The sequence below is a fragment of the Onychostruthus taczanowskii genome, unplaced genomic scaffold, assembly GCF_017590055.1.
Source record: "Onychostruthus taczanowskii isolate IOZ18803 unplaced genomic scaffold, ASM1759005v1 scaffold54, whole genome shotgun sequence".
In the NCBI taxonomy this organism is placed as follows: domain Eukaryota; kingdom Metazoa; phylum Chordata; class Aves; order Passeriformes; family Passeridae; genus Onychostruthus; species Onychostruthus taczanowskii.
The window spans coordinates 778,007-793,622 of NW_024503013.1; the positions used below are offsets into that span (position 1 = coordinate 778,007).

General features: G+C 38.5%; 1 protein-coding gene across 2 annotated transcripts in view; it reads left to right on the forward strand.

The window, feature by feature from the left end:
• The window catches only part of FAT3 (FAT atypical cadherin 3), a 331,475-nt gene that overhangs the window by 198,256 nt on the left and 117,603 nt on the right, over positions 1 to 15,616 (forward strand). For both annotated transcript variants that reach the window (XM_041417036.1, XM_041417035.1), the window contains exon 4: positions 3,175 to 3,236. In XM_041417036.1, the coding sequence (XP_041272970.1) occupies positions 3,175 to 3,236 (62 nt within the window). The remainder of the gene's footprint in view (positions 1 to 3,174; positions 3,237 to 15,616) is intronic.

A 15,616-nucleotide genomic window follows, 5' to 3' on the forward strand; every position in this document is an offset into this window, starting at 1 on the left:
TTGAGAGAAACTGTTTGAGAGGTGTGCAACAACTTCAGAAGCTTGGTAGTGGTTTTGATTATTTTTTAATAAATGTGTACTGTATTTCCCAGCTGGCTTTGGAGGGTTGTCCATATGGTGGTGTCCATAAGGGCTACATCACACACTGAAGATAGGAAAAAAAGGAAGGGTCATCTTTTATCACTGTCCCCTTGTGACTTTCTCATAGGCAGGAGCACAGCCTAACATAATTTCCTGGGGTTTATTTTTCTCTGAGAGTTACTTTCTTTAGATAATGCCTTTACACTATAACAGAGTATGACAATTTAATGCAGTTAGATAAGAGCTAACACTGGGATATGGTCTCTTGTGCAAAGTCAAGTTTTTCTCAGTTGCCCCAGTGTCTGAAAAATAAAGTTCTACATCCTGCTAAATATTGCAATTATTATGTATCTGTGGCATGCAGTAGTGAACACAAGAGGGAGGAACACAGTAAGGTTTTCATAAAACCCAGGAAATTAATTTCTTTGAGACTGGACTGGTAAAGCTGTGGGTAGTCTTAGACTTAACTGGCATATTTATTTTTTTTCAGTTTTGATGATTACTCTTCATAAGTTCTTGAAATACAGTTTAGTAACCTGAAAGAACCAGATTCATATCCATACCAATACATTATAATAATTCAATAAATATTAATATCAGGTAACTGAGACCTGATTTTATGTGTAGTTATTTTTGAGCAGTAGTGTTGTACAGTGTGCTCTGTCCCTGACATCAGGAATGTATGTGACAGTGAGCAGCCAGGATGCTGCAGTGAGGCCATCATGGGTGCCAGGTGGGACAGAGAACAGGAGAGGAAACTGAAAGCCTCATAATTGCACACACATAGGAACACTAATTTCTACACATTAATTGCACAGCCTGATGGAACTGCCCAGAATGGGCGTTGTATGCTGCCTTTAAAGCAAAAACAAGCAGTTGTGATGGTTCACAAGCAACGTACTTCACAATCAGGTCTGCAGAAGTGATGGTGATGGTCTGCTACCTGCCCCCTTTAGGATCAGCTGTTAAATCTGAGTGAGAAATCTTCTAAGATCTGCTACATTTAAAACACAGGCAGTTCTGTTGTAGAGACTTGCTGTGTGTTCATATATCTCTTTTGAAAGAAAATTCAGGTCTGAAGGCACTCTAACAATTATTGCAGTCAAAAAGGCTCTACATTAAACAAAGGGAAATAAAAAAATCCTTTGTGATAACAGTAGTTTTGTGAGGAGGAGCAGTAGTAGTAGCAGTAGTAGTTTCAGTTCTATCACTGAAAGGCAAGTACCATTCATTCTAAGACTTCATGATATTCAGTTTCAAGTGTTAGCTCTTGGTCTTCAAAAGGAATGTGAATTTCTCTGCCTGAAGAAAATGGTGAGGACAGAGACCTTCTATTACTTACAGCTAGAGATCTCTTTTTTTAAGAATAAAGTAGGTAGAGTTCACAATGGCACATTAGGAATGAAGGAAGTGGAAGATAATATAAAAATTATCATGTTCTGTGCTGTGATTAGGTTGTGCTCGATAAATATCCATAGTGGCCATGCAGATGATGAATAGGGATATTTCAAATTTGAAATCTTTATCAATTTATTTGGGCTGAACATCTTTCATAATTAGGAATTACTTGCCTGTGTCTTTCAGTTCTTTTAGACATGGGGGGATCTTGTGTGAATGACACCAATTTATCATCTGTGCTGTCATTTCTGTTTAAACTCATGCAGTGAGTAGATAGATGTCTCCCATATGGTGTAACAGTTTTGAACACTTACAACTGCTTGATGCAGGCAATACCAGTTTTGTTTTTTCAGCTTTCTGCCAGCACCACCTTCTTCCATGTAATTGTAATGATCCACTCTTAATTTCTGTGACCTCCCCTTGTGTGTCACTTCTGTGGTCTGATGTATCTTGTAACAAGTCAGAAATCCTGGAAGCAGAGTGCACTTCCCTTTGTTTATTTCATCCCATTACTTCAAGTAATATTTCTCCCCTTCTCAGCAAAATAGGTAAATGGATTCCTCCAAGAAGAAGGTGTTAGCATAGGAGGAGCTGGAGCTGTAGAAGCCTTCTGGGACTTGAAGTCTTGTAGATGTTGGCGATGGGGTTTTTTAAGAATTCAGTGTCATCATGGATTTAGATGTGTTTAGATGCTTGGCTGGCCTGATTAATTCAACAAGTAGAGTAGTTAATCCAGGAAGAATTTATTTTCTTGTTTCCCTTGGTAATCTTAAAGATCACAAATTCTTGAGAACAACTTGGCCCACTGGCATTGTCTCCAAAATCAGCTTTATATCTATGAAAAGTTGGTGTATCAAAAAACAAGCACATAATGCATTTTCTTATCCAAAGAAATGTTTTGTATGAGGGAAGACTCAAATCTGCCCTTTAAATCTCTAGTAAGAACAAAATAAAAAACTAAGCTATGTTCCTAGAAGGTATGCATCACTGTTCTTAAGGGAACTTTGGAAGTGTTTCCTTTTCTTTCTACGATATAAATCTAACAGTTTAATCATTCATGGAAGTTTAATCATTCGTGGAATAAAAAAGACATCTTGATCATCTTCATGTAAAAAGGTACTTTATTTTAAAAATGGAACAAATGGATGAAATTGTACAACAAAACCTTTAATACATTAGAATTATTATATATGGAAATCATTATGTATACAAGTAGTTATTACAGAAATAACCTTCTTCTTTGTCAAGTATTCTTGGTGTGGAAGTAATCAGCATACTACCTATCCCATTGTTTGAGAACTCTGAAATCTCTAATGAGGTTTTTTTACAGAAGAATTTCAGTCATATGCAAATGATTCATTGAAACTCTTAATCATATGACAAATAGTGATTCTTTAGTGAGTTTTTTTCATTCACTGTAATAAATGTAGCATGTTAACTGTAGACACACAGTTAACTGTTTCTCAGCTACTTTTCTCACAGCATTTTTTTTTAAAGATTCATTGCTGGTCAGAAAGTGATAATGGTTGGACTGAGAAATAAAATGCTTGACAGATGTCAAGAGATTTGTGTCTGGTATAGCTTCAAATAGATTTTTTCCCTTTGAGAGTTTTAAAAATTAATTTGTATTCAGGTTGATAAAGATATTTATTTTTCAATGGCTATTGGCAATCAAATTTCTTCCTTTTTTCACAGGTTTGATTACCACAACATCAAGAAAACTGGATCGGGAACAGCAAGCAGAACATTTTTTAGAGGTAAGTTTAAGTGGAAAATGCATGTTATGATGTTAGCTGATTTTTGTAGTTTAAAATCACTTCTTATTGTTCCAGGAGAGTGGTATTCTCCTATCTCTTCATTTATAAGAGACTCACACAAAGCTGGGAATTGCCTGATTATACAAAAGAAATAAAACATTTTGCAGTTCGCAAGCGCAGGAAAAAAATTGAACAAAAATTGAACACTTGTTTTCCACCTCTTATCTTCTTCAGTTAAGTCTTTTATTGTAGCTCTTAAATTCTATTTGTGACAGAAATTTCGAATATCCAGAGCAAAATATTTTCTTAAAAATACGTGGAATAACCCCAGACATGCCAAAACTTTTAGTCTCTCAGGTTAAACTGGTTTAAATTTTGCATCTTGGATCTAATGTGCAACCTGATAATTTGGATGAAAGCAGACTTTGAACTTTTTTACATTCACGGCACTGTTTTGGGTTTTTGGGGTTTTTTAGCTTTTGCTTATTGGGACTGTTAACAACAATTTTCAGATTAAAAATTGCCTTCTGAAAAGAGTATTTAAACCATTCCCTTGGCCCTTGTGATGAATGTTTCTCTTTATAAGGAGCTCACATGTTGGTAATGGAATGAGGTACTTGTAAACTACTGGTTTTGTCACATGTGTTTTCTTTCACACTGCTGTACACTATACTGTGGTTTTTTTTTTTTCCTTTGGATAAAAGGTCCTTGACTTGATTCTTTTGTCTATTTGTGAAGTAAGGAATTCTTGATTCCTCTTGGTACAAGTAAAAAAACCATATTGTCCCACATAGTCAATCACTCCTACTAGGAAATGCTCTTCAAATCCATACAAGCTACAAAACATCTGGACACAACAGTTCCCAGTGCAATCACTGTCTGACAGCAAAATGTAGTAAAATATATATTAACATAGTCATTAGGTTTTTTTATTTGCTAGAAATCCCAAATTATTTTGGTTAGTGCAGAACACAGGAGAGTAGGGTTGATTATTGCTATACAAGTTTGGGTTGGGGTTTTTTCTTGATAATTCACTGTAGATTCTTACACATTCCATGTCATAAATAAATTGAGGGAAATACAAGGATTTTTCCCTTTTTAGGATTTAAGCTCTAAAGTTAGTAAAATAATCATGTATTCCTATAACTTCAAGCTTTCCAGTTTATACTGTCAGAGAAGATCACAAATGGAATGAAAGGGGCATTGATTTTGAAATGTGTCTATTGATGAGAATCTTGGGTCTCTGAGTCTCCTTTGATCTGCAGAGAAGGACCAGGTAATCCTGGTGGACATCAGGTTAGCACAAAATGAACACAGGAGGTTCCATCTGAATATGAGGAAAAAGCCTCTTTTCTGTGAGGGTGACAGAGCACTAGAACAGTTTGGACAGAGAGGTTGTGGAGTCTTTCCCCCTGGAGATACTCAAAACCAGCCTGAGTGCGATCCTGCACAGCCAGCTGTAGATGAAGCTGCTTTAGCAGGGCTTGGACTAGATGAGCTCCACAGGTCCTTTCCAACATCATTCATTCTGTGATTCTGTGTTTGCCTCAGTGATCTCAGCGAAACTTACAGAAATTTCGCTGTAGTCATCAATATAAGTTAATCTGTTCTTTCCCGTGAATTGTATCTTGCTTGAAAAAATAACAATCTGCAAGATTTTGGGGGCTGGAGATGCAGTGGAGGGAAATTTGTGTCTTACACTGCTCCAAGGCTTGTGGATGGGGAGTGAAGTGGAGGGCAGGCTACGGAGAGGAGAAGCACGGGAGCAGGGTGTCCTGCAGAAGTGTGGATATGACCACACTGTAAAGCCCCCCTGGAAACAGTGGGTGTGAAAGGGAATTGGACTCTGGTGGAGACACAGCCCCGGTGGTCAAATTGCCCCGTTGAGCTGCTGCTGAAGCGTTGCCCGTCGCTGCCTCCTGGGAGGCGCGTTCCGGCTGCACATCCGCACATAGGCTGGGATCCAGAGCCAGGCTGGCCAAGCTGTGCTTGTTCTTGTGGCAAACTGAGAAACGGTTTCTGAAATGCCTGTCTGTCTGTGTGTAATTAACCCCCTGGGGAGGCCTTAATTGCCAGGACAGCCGTGGTTTCCCAGTAGTACAGTGTTTCTCTTCTGGCTTCATTTCATATCCTTCTTCCAGGAGCCAGTCTGGTGTAAAGGAGCGCAAACTTGGCTCCCTTTGAGAAGCTGTGATTAGTACTTGACCTAGCATCCCTTGCTCCCCTTTGCTCAGTGTCTGTGTGAGCCACTGACAGACCTTTCCTAGATACAACTTTTTAATTACTTTTAATAAACCTGTCTTTGACAGAGATGCTATACCCTGTAAGTACCTGCCAGTATTTATTTAGCAAATTTCATTGTTATCAGTATTTCCACCTCTTTCACTGAAGCTGTTAGGAAAATGAAGTGATACAAGATAGCAGATGTTTGTCACTGTGGTTGTGTGTAGTGCCAGTGCTAGTCTCCCGACCACCACTTGTGATGGCATAGAGTTGTTCTTCTGGAGTTGTCTGTCCCTGTCTGTACCAGAGGAAACACGAATTATCAGGAAGGACTGGATGTGTATTTTTAAGACTTCCATGCTTAGGAAAGATGAATCTAAGTGACTTCCCTTCTAAGTTGCATGAGAATTCTGTTGCAAAGTAAGCACTGAGGTCAAGGTCAGATGTGCATTTCTTCTTCATTCCTCCTTTAATTGTCTTTAGATGTATGGACCTGTGTCTACATGGATTTTTTAAATGGTACCTCAGGCTGCTGTCACAGGACTTACACTTACCAAATGTATGTATGTTCCAAAGGGAGTGAGGAACCTGTCTAGACCCTGAGCCAAAAGGTGCATGAAGAAGTCAGAAATCGACTCCCCTTTATAATCATTGGGATTTTCTGTTTGCTTCAGTGATATTTTTTAGGTATTGTTTGTTTTTTTGTTTTGGCATTTTGGAACAAGGGGGTAAAAAAATAATTGCTTCTCCCAGGTTTTTCATTGATTGTGGCGTTGTCAATACTTTCTTTTTAAGCTCCCAAGTTGAGGGCTTAATTTTTTTCTGACACATTTATAATTTTACTTCCGGGTCAGACCATGACAATAATGCCTTGCAAAGCTGCAACTTGTATTCAGTGCTTGTTATCAGAAGAATTTTACTGCTGAGGTTTAAATTGGATGTCACTGGATTTTATACAGGTTGGTCTCTTGCTTTAGTGAATTCTTATTAATGGACTGGTTCTGCCTGAAATGGGAGGAAAATGACCACTTGATTACATTACTTTCTCACATGAAGCAAGACAAAAGCATTTGTTCTGTTTCACAGACTTTCTCAAATATTTCATCGTTCGGATGAAGTATTTAAATAACAGTCTGAAGGAGGAAAGGTAATCCTGAGAGCTACCTGCTTGCTTTGCAAGTGAATGAGAATAGTGATGTATTTCCAAGTGGGGTGCAAGTTTCAGATTATTTGGCTTTATTCTGCTTCAATAATGGAATACATCATCCTCTTCTTTCCTTCTTTTACTTCCTCCTTCTTCAGGACATGTGTTGTCTTCTAATAATTTCTACATTAACACTTCACATTCTCTTCTCGTATTATGCTAATTTACTAAAAAGACGAAGCTAGAGGTGGAGAATGTTAGTGGAGTTTGAGCTATGGAAAAAAAACCTTCACAAAAATAGTCTGTCAGGTTTTTTTTCTGCCCTCAGTTTTTGCAGATGCCTCCTAACGCTGGTTGACGGTTTTACAAACTCTAGTGATTTTGCTGTGATTTTATTGAAACAGCTGCAGGAGTGGTAGAGGTCCTATAATAAGCATAAAATTTAAACCATTTCATGCAGGGTCTGCACCCTTGTGTGGTGTCAGCTGATTCTGAGATTTCCTGAACATGAATAGTTCCTAGTCTGCTTTCCAGTGTACATGGGCAACTTGATGGGAGAGGATTGTTGAATCTAGGTTACAGTTCATTAACTTGCACATTCAGCCCAGAAATGGATCTGAGCATGTTTTCTCGCCCTGAGCAGTTTCTAAACACTCTGTTGCAGAGCCTTTGTTACTCATGCTTCCAACACAGAAAGCCTCTGCAAAATGCACCCACCGCTGAGCAGTTCAGCTTGTTGGGAATTGCTGTGTCAAGACCTGTGTTTAGCAAAAGAATGAGCCAGAAGAGTTGCAGGCTTCAGTGTGCAATTCTAGCAACAGTCTTTGAAACTTCATGATTGAAGGGGTGAATTGTCTGTAGTGAGAGGTGACCTCTCCATCCTCTTGATAATGATATATAATAAGTTGGTGCTTTTAAAGTGCTGAGGCTCTTTAGTCTTTCCCTGATGAGCACATGTGGTGTGGGCTCTTCAGACATTTAGCCAGTTTTGAAAATTATATCCAAAACACTAAAATGGCTATTTAAATTTGCCACTGCAGATTCATTTAGAAAATATCTTTTAACATTTATCACAGTAAAAAACCTGTCTATTCAAAGTGTCTCTAAAGAATAAAAGTAGCTGTTAATAAGCATGGTCAGAACTTTAAATCTCTTCAGAAGTGACAAAGCAACTGAAAGCAATAGGTTTAAAAATAGTGTTACAGCAGCCTTAGCCTTTCAAGGTCCAAGTCATGTACCCTAATTGAAGAGGAGGAGAAGTGGGAGCAGAGTATTGGCTTACTGCAGCTAATTTTTAGCCCTCTTAGTGCTATCAGAATGGTAACAGTGGCTCTCAAGTGCCCTGCTTTTGTCACAAATCAGTATACACAAGCTTCATCAATCTTCCTGCTGCGAAGCTCGAGCACAGCACTGAGAAGGATGGCAGTAACAGTGCAAGGGGTCGTAATGAAGACAAATTGCTAAATCTGATGTGAGTGTCAAAATGCATGGGCTGAATGAAACACACTGGTTTCTATTTACTGTAGGTACACTAAGGGTACAATAAACTGTGTTACATGGCATGTATTTGTATGCAGTAATTAGAGGGAAACATGATAATCTGCTGTAATTGGAGCCTTCTAAAAAGAATTCAAATTTCCACTCATTTAATGGGGAGTTGTAAATGTGAGGGGAATGTTGATAGAGGGATTATAATTTTATTCCACTTGGAATTTGGTCCAGAATATCATCAGGGAAGTTGCTGCCATGAAGTTTATGGCCACAGTTTGCAGGGGAGGAGGAGTTTAAGAACTCGCTAAGTGGCATTTAAAAAATAGCACTACCTCTCAGTTCTCCCACAAACACCACACGGGTGGCTCAGCATTGGACCAGTCTGTGTTCTCCACCAGCCTCCTCTTTTCCTGCAGCATCTCCCACACAAGAACTTCACAAATTTAGCTTTGTTTTGTTGTTGAGCCTGCTCACTTGGGCTGCAGCCTTTGCTAGTGGGGATGCCTGAAGTCAGTGGTCCTTTGTGAGAAACTGCAACATTTTCTGAAGAATATAGGCAGCTGTGCGGCAATATGCTCATGTATATTTTTACAGGAGAATTACAAAAGCTGAAGTTCATTGGGTTTATGTAGCTGAATAGTGCTCTACAGCACACTGATTGCTTAAATCCTGGATTACAAGTCTGTGTAAGCATTTGTTTCATGGTTCTTTAGCATTGCCCACATTTGGCAGAGAAAGCTGCATTTTTTCTCAGTGACATGCTGGTGATGGTGTAAAAATGAGGCAGTGTGTCTGAACATTTTGTCTGAGGTTTAAATGGGTCCAAAGGCACATGCCTTTCCCTTTTTAACACCGAAGGTTATCAGAAAATGTAAGGGAAGTTTAAAAAATAGGTAAACAGCCTCTTCTTTCCAGCTTGAGTTCGAAAAGTATTACTGGTTGTGCTTGCTAGAAATAAGAGAACTATTTTAATTATTTTTGAGACACCTAAAAGTATTTCTAGTTGAACAGTTTGTTTATAGAGGCAGCTTTCTAAAAGGACAATGGAAGATGTATCAATGTCATCTTCAAATGGTGACACTGAACTTTAATGTCAACTTCAAAGTAAAGGGGGAAAAGAAAAAGAAAAAAGGAAAGGAAGGAAAAAAAAGAGAAAGAGGGTGGGGTGGAAAGAAAGGGAAGAAAACAAACAGTTCTAAAGAAAATCAAAAACATGTTCATCTCATATTACCTCTCCATGGGGTTGTCAGCAGAGGGGAAATCCACCTGGCCAGTGTGCTGTTAGATCTAGCAGAGACACGAGGTCTGGGCTTAGGAGGGCAAACTGAGCTCGCTCACCCCATCCATGATGCAGGTTTCCTTCCTGCACCCTGTGTTCTTCTGCTGCTCTTCTCAGAAACAGCCAACAACTTTCCAAGGGCAGGGGGTGACTGGAGGTTAAAACCATCCTTCAGAGGCAGATTTACATATGACATTGCACACTGTTTCTCGTGTATTTGGGCAGAAAGTCTTACACAGCAAAATGAGGGGAAAGTCCTGGTGTGATCCATCTGTCTGCAGCGACAAGTGGTCTCCTCAGCTAGACTGTTGTCTCTAACTTATGTGATCTGGTAAGATGAAGAATTATCAATTGCATCACTGAAAATATTACTAATTCCGTTGTTAAGTGAGTGGTCTCTGTGCAAGAGATATGAACAGAAATTTTAAACAGCAAAAGAATTAAGGCATCATGTTTTTACAGATTACTCTCTTTTATTATTACAAATTTCAATAGCTCCCAAATGTCCTATTATTTTATATAATGTCCTGAGAAGTAACACAAGTAACAGAGCCTAAGCCTTGGGAAAACTTAATTTAATAACACTTTCTTCATGCACGTGGAATATTAATTCTGCTTTCTTATTAAATAAGAAAAAATATCTCCTTATAAACTTATAATAATAGAGCAAATTAAGCTTGGATTGGGAAAAAAAAAAAGAATTGTGTGTTTAAAGTCCTTAGTATTCCATGTTAAATTCAGATAGCCATTGGAAAATATGCCCACAATTCTGTTGACACAATATATATACCAAAGGGAAAGGGCAAGATTGGGTCTGTGTATGTCAAATAGTTGCAGTGACCCTCAGCTCATTTTGTTTGTTCAATGAAATACCAATAGCCTTGAGAGACTGGGTGTGCAAAGAATGTCTGTGACATTTCCATAAAATTTGTAGACTTTTAAGTCAAGCTATTGCTGAGGATGCTTTTTTGCCTTATGCTAATGTCTGATTTCAGTCTTTATTTTTTTAGATAATAATAATCACATTCTTTTAACTGTCTCATTATTAGTTTTGCACGTGCTAACACCAGGATGATGTCAAGGACAGATACCCTACTGACAGTTCAATCAGTGCATCATTTATATCAGAGTACCTGATTCTGGCCTCTCTTGGAGAGTGCTTAAGCCATCCAGCTAATCTGATACTGTGTGGGAGTTCTTACCTGGTAGGAATTTAGTCCAGCATTAAAAATCACTTGCTTGTTTGGTTAATCTATTTTATTGATCCCAAATACCAATACTAATGAAGAAAAGCATTCCTCTTTTCTATCTTTAATGAGCTTCCGAAGTAAAAATCTTCATAACTCAATATGCAATACTGTGGGGTTTTGTTGTGAATGCTTGATGATTACAGGAATGAGCCAGAGCTTACAGACCTTCTATAGGTGTAATGTAAGCTTGTGTTCATATATTTGGTATTAAAATAAGAAAGCACAGTTCATATATTATTTATTCCCTCCTCAGCTCCTAGAAAACATTTGATTTTCCCAGTTCATTGACATATGGTGAGAGATGTACCATCTACAGTGGAATACTTCCCAAATATATTTTTTTACTAAATCATGTTTCATTGGACAGCGAGTCTGCTAGAAATGGGCAGGGAACAAGTGGTGTTATGATCCAGGATAAAAAACTAATTAATTACCTATTTAGATGAAAATCTGGCCCAATATCGAGATAGGGATGATTTTGCAGGTACTCATTCAGGTTCATGTTTTGAAGAGCATGGCAAGATCAGAGTCATCCAGGGCTGAGGCTTTGGTTCATACCAAAAGTGCCATGGTGTCTCATTAGAAAAATCACATTTCTGATTGTCTAGAGTTTTGCTTTAGTCAAAGAATGATTTGCATATATCTGGCATTTGCAGAGAGAGGGAGGTTGTTCTGCAGATTTCATGAATCACTGACCTGAACCGTTGGGTCATGAAATGAAGAAATGAATATCCGCAAAGCGCAGCTCTGTTGGCTTTTTCATGCTGGGCATCAAATGCCTCTTTCAGGATTTTCCTTGTAGACCCCCAGCATTCCAGCAGCAGATCTTGGCTCTAAGCACCTCAGCATGGAAGCAGGGAAGGAGATATTCAGCTTATAGACTTTGCGTGCTACCTTATCAGGCATTTTCCAAATCTTTCAAAGGCATAACAGAAAAGATGGAATTGTGCCAGGAAGGAAATTCAGCCTGCAGTCAGCCACCCTGCAAGGTTCTGAGCATCTCCTGGGAGCCTAGGGGTGTATCAGCACTTCCTTGACCCTCTGGACATAATTAAAATCACACTGGACTCAGCATCATGGTGTACTTCAAGAAAGTTACCCATGATTAACTAGCATTATATTAAGATGTGTGATGTCACTGTGGAGAGGGGAAAGTATTATCCTGGGGGCTAGTTCAATTCTTTTGCTTATTCTGAGTGGTGTGCTTAGTCTGGCTTCAGTAGCAATGATTTTCCTAATCTTATCCCTAATAATCCGAGGATAAAAGAATTAGACATTGGTGCCCATGGCTGCATTTCCTCAGGTGTGTTGGAAATGGATGAGTGAATACATGAGAGAAAACCAATTTAAAACATATTCAATACCTCTCTCTTCTCTTTGCAGAACTATGAGATAGCAGAGCATTAGATCAATGCAAATAGGTGGAAAAGTATTATTAAAACATCAAGTTTTATTGCATGCTTCGAAAATTAGGTCTGCACCCATGTGTTAAATGCTGTTGAAACAGAGAGGGATGTATTAGTGGTCTTCCTTCTTGTTTTATAAATCATTCCTCATGCTAAGCTTGTGCAGGCAAATTCTGTGGTTAATCTATATCAAGCTTTTCTTTTCAGTCGGGATTTAGAAGTTTAGTCTAATGTTGCTTTCTCATTGAGGGATTAGCTCATAGATTAGCTCAGGGCTAACAGGTTTTTTCTTCATTGTAGGTTTCTTAAGATATGTAGTTCCCTTTTTTATGGGCTGAAGCCCACCTGCCATGCCCAAATTGGTCTCATATATTCTTTCAGGGTGTCTCCCTTGCCAGGCTCTGTGCTTGGTGAAACAAAGACTCATTGTGCAGGGTGCACTGCTTTGCTAAATCTTCACATTTTTATATGAATGTACCAATGTTTTAATCTTCTGCAGAAGCCACAGGAAATCTTTCACATGATTCAAATCTATTTTAGATATACAGAGCCTTTGTGTTATGTGAATTGTCTGCTTTAGTGCAATATCATGCATTTTGCAGCATGGGTAATACCCATCAGCTGCCAGACTGTTAATTTATGTCTGTAATGCTTGAGCACACAAACATGCATGCACATACACACATTTTGCGCAGTCTCATTTTCCTGCCTTCTCAGCTAAGACCAAACTGAGAGTCGAATTTAGGGCAGGGGAGCATCTTCTTCCTCACTTAGGAATGCATTGCATCTGTACTAAAATCCTTCTGGGCACAGGAAATCCTAGTATGCCATTTAATTAATCCATCATTTAGAAAAATGCCCTTAAACAAGATTTGCATCCATTTGTTCTCTCTCCCAGAGTGATCTGTTCTCAGCTATTCCAAATTCAGGCTTGTTATTGTTTAAAAAAAAGCTGATTTTGGAATTTTTTTACATCAACTTCACTTGCCACCACCATTTGTCTGCACCAAATCCAACCAACCACCCTGCAATACCGTGTGCAGGGATCCCAGCACTAACTCACCAATTCTGTTGTCTGGAGTGGCCTTTGGGTTGATTTGACACATGCGTGTTTTGTCAGTGCTCTGTCCTCTGAATTTTAAATTTTTTCTGTCTTTCCCTTCTTAGTGCTTTTCTTTCTCAGGGGTTTATCATTGTCATACATTACAAACTCAGCATTCCACAGAACTGACCCTACCACTCCATGCACTTGATGAAAACCATTTCCCAGTGCACAGTGAATGCACAACATTTTCTTTTGAGCCTCACCACATCTCACAGTCTTCTCACTGTAGCCTGTAATGTCCTTCAATATAATATATTTTCCCTCTTTTTCTGATCTTTCAGATCTTTCCCACATCACCACACTATCCCTCCACCATATAATCCTTAAACATTCATATTGATCAAGAAGGATGTACTGGACAGGATTGGAAAATGTCAAGCAAAATCATGGTGGTTTGAAAAAATTGTGCCATTTGGGGTTTTCTTTTTTCATTTTAAAAGTAATTTGTTATGGCAAAAGTGCATCATTATGTGAAATGTGCTGAAATAAGATTGGAGTTCTGAACATAATTTGTAGCATGACACAAATTAAGGTATTTACAAGATACCTAGAGATAATAAAACCTCTAATCGGGTTGCGAATCAGTTTACTAAGCATAATTGACGCTTTTTTCTCCCTAACTATGTTATCACAGAACATAAGAATCCTAATGTTTTTCTTATCTGACTTCAGTTTGATAACAATCAGAGACCAAACAGTTATTTTGCTTTTTATGAAGACATGATTTAAACAGAAAAGTACAAAGGCCCTGAAGCATCAAGTGCAAAGAAATCGGCCCTCAAAACCAGTAATTTTCTTTTCACAGTCTAACAAATTTCAGTTGTCAAGAAACAGATTAATCTCATCATTCTCAAATGTAACATTGCTGTTTGCTAATTTCTCATGATACAGAGACATTGAAAATGTTATCATAGCAGTCCTAAAGTACATTTTATGGTTTGGCAAAAAATAATACTTTCTTTGGCAAGGAATGTTCTAAATAATCAAAAGCAAGGATTAACATGAGCACTTGAGAGCAAAAATGTCAGAATCAAAGTAATGAGTTATTTTTTCTCACATTTCCTGGGAAAGTAAAAAATGCAAATATTGCTAATAGCAGTCTGTCAATTTGTGGCTTTGACCTTTCTGAGATCCAGCATGTTATCTTTAATCCAGATACCAGTCAATAAGTTAATATTTTCTTCCACAACCTCAAATATATCTTGTTTTCCCATTGTGTTTTATTGTCTTCCACTATCCTTCCAGATAGTTAGTAAGGTGTCGTATAAACTAAAGCAAGTGTTTTTAACACTCAGATTTTAAAGACTTCATTGGGAAAAAAAAAACCCAAAACCTGGGAGAATATAAAAACATGGTTTTTTACATTGCGCCTCTTTTTTAAAACCCCAACACTTGACTACAGTTTAAAAAACACTTAGAAAATTTCCACAAAATCATAAATTTTAGACCACACATTTTAGCTAAGCAGAGCTTTATTATCTGGTACACATGCCAAAATGGCATGATATCTGATGACTGAGAGGGACAGAAGGCAGTGAGGGCTGTCTGTTAGCTTGGTCTCAGTAGACCATAATTTGTAGCAGAAGGAATCAAAATATTAACTGACATGTGAGGTTAATTTGCATTTACTCCTTATCCTCCTCACCAAAACCCTGTTGTTCAAATGGACCTGCCCAAACTCTCTCTGTGTAGCTTTGGACATATGTTTGTGGGATTGAATTGAATACTAAAGCCTGTTCTGTCTTTCCCACTGGCATTTACCAAGTATGTGTACAGTTAAGGATCTTTCACTATTTTTGTTGCAGCACACTAAATACTGCCTGAGTACAGTCTTCTCTGCAGCACCTCAGATGGGAATGACATTTAAAAAGTAAAATAATACTTTCTTTGAATGCCTTCTCTTCAGCCATTCAATCCTCATAATATCCGACTCTCAGTGTGAAAGTATCAGTTGAAAGCTGTGGCTTTTTTAATAAAAAGAAGTCTGAAGTGTACAGAAGATATGTTATTTCTGCAGCCCTGGGAGGGTGCCTTGATGATGGATCACAGTGATGATGGGATGCCCAACTTCCAGCAAGCTGCTCAGGTCCCAAAAGAATTCCTTGCTGCTGCAGCACAGTGCTCAGCATGAGGCAGTCATTTATCCAGCTTCCTGACAAAGCACATTACCCAGCTCAGGGCTGTGGGCTGTTTTTCAGCTCATTCAGTTCTTGCAGAGTTAATTTGGTGTCCCCTTCCCTCTCCTCTAAGCTATAGCTAAGAGCTACCTCATGACTTCCTAACTTGAGACACATCCCTGGTTTCTTTGGAGTACAATAAGCTCCACTAGCCCTTGAATGCCTAAAAGGTAGTAGCTGAATAAATTACACATTTGTGCTCTATTTTCTAGAGGTTATTGGGAGCGCATTCACCAGACTTACCTACCAAAACAGGAACTGCACTTGAACTTGACTTGATTGACAAACTGCCTCACTAAGCCTGT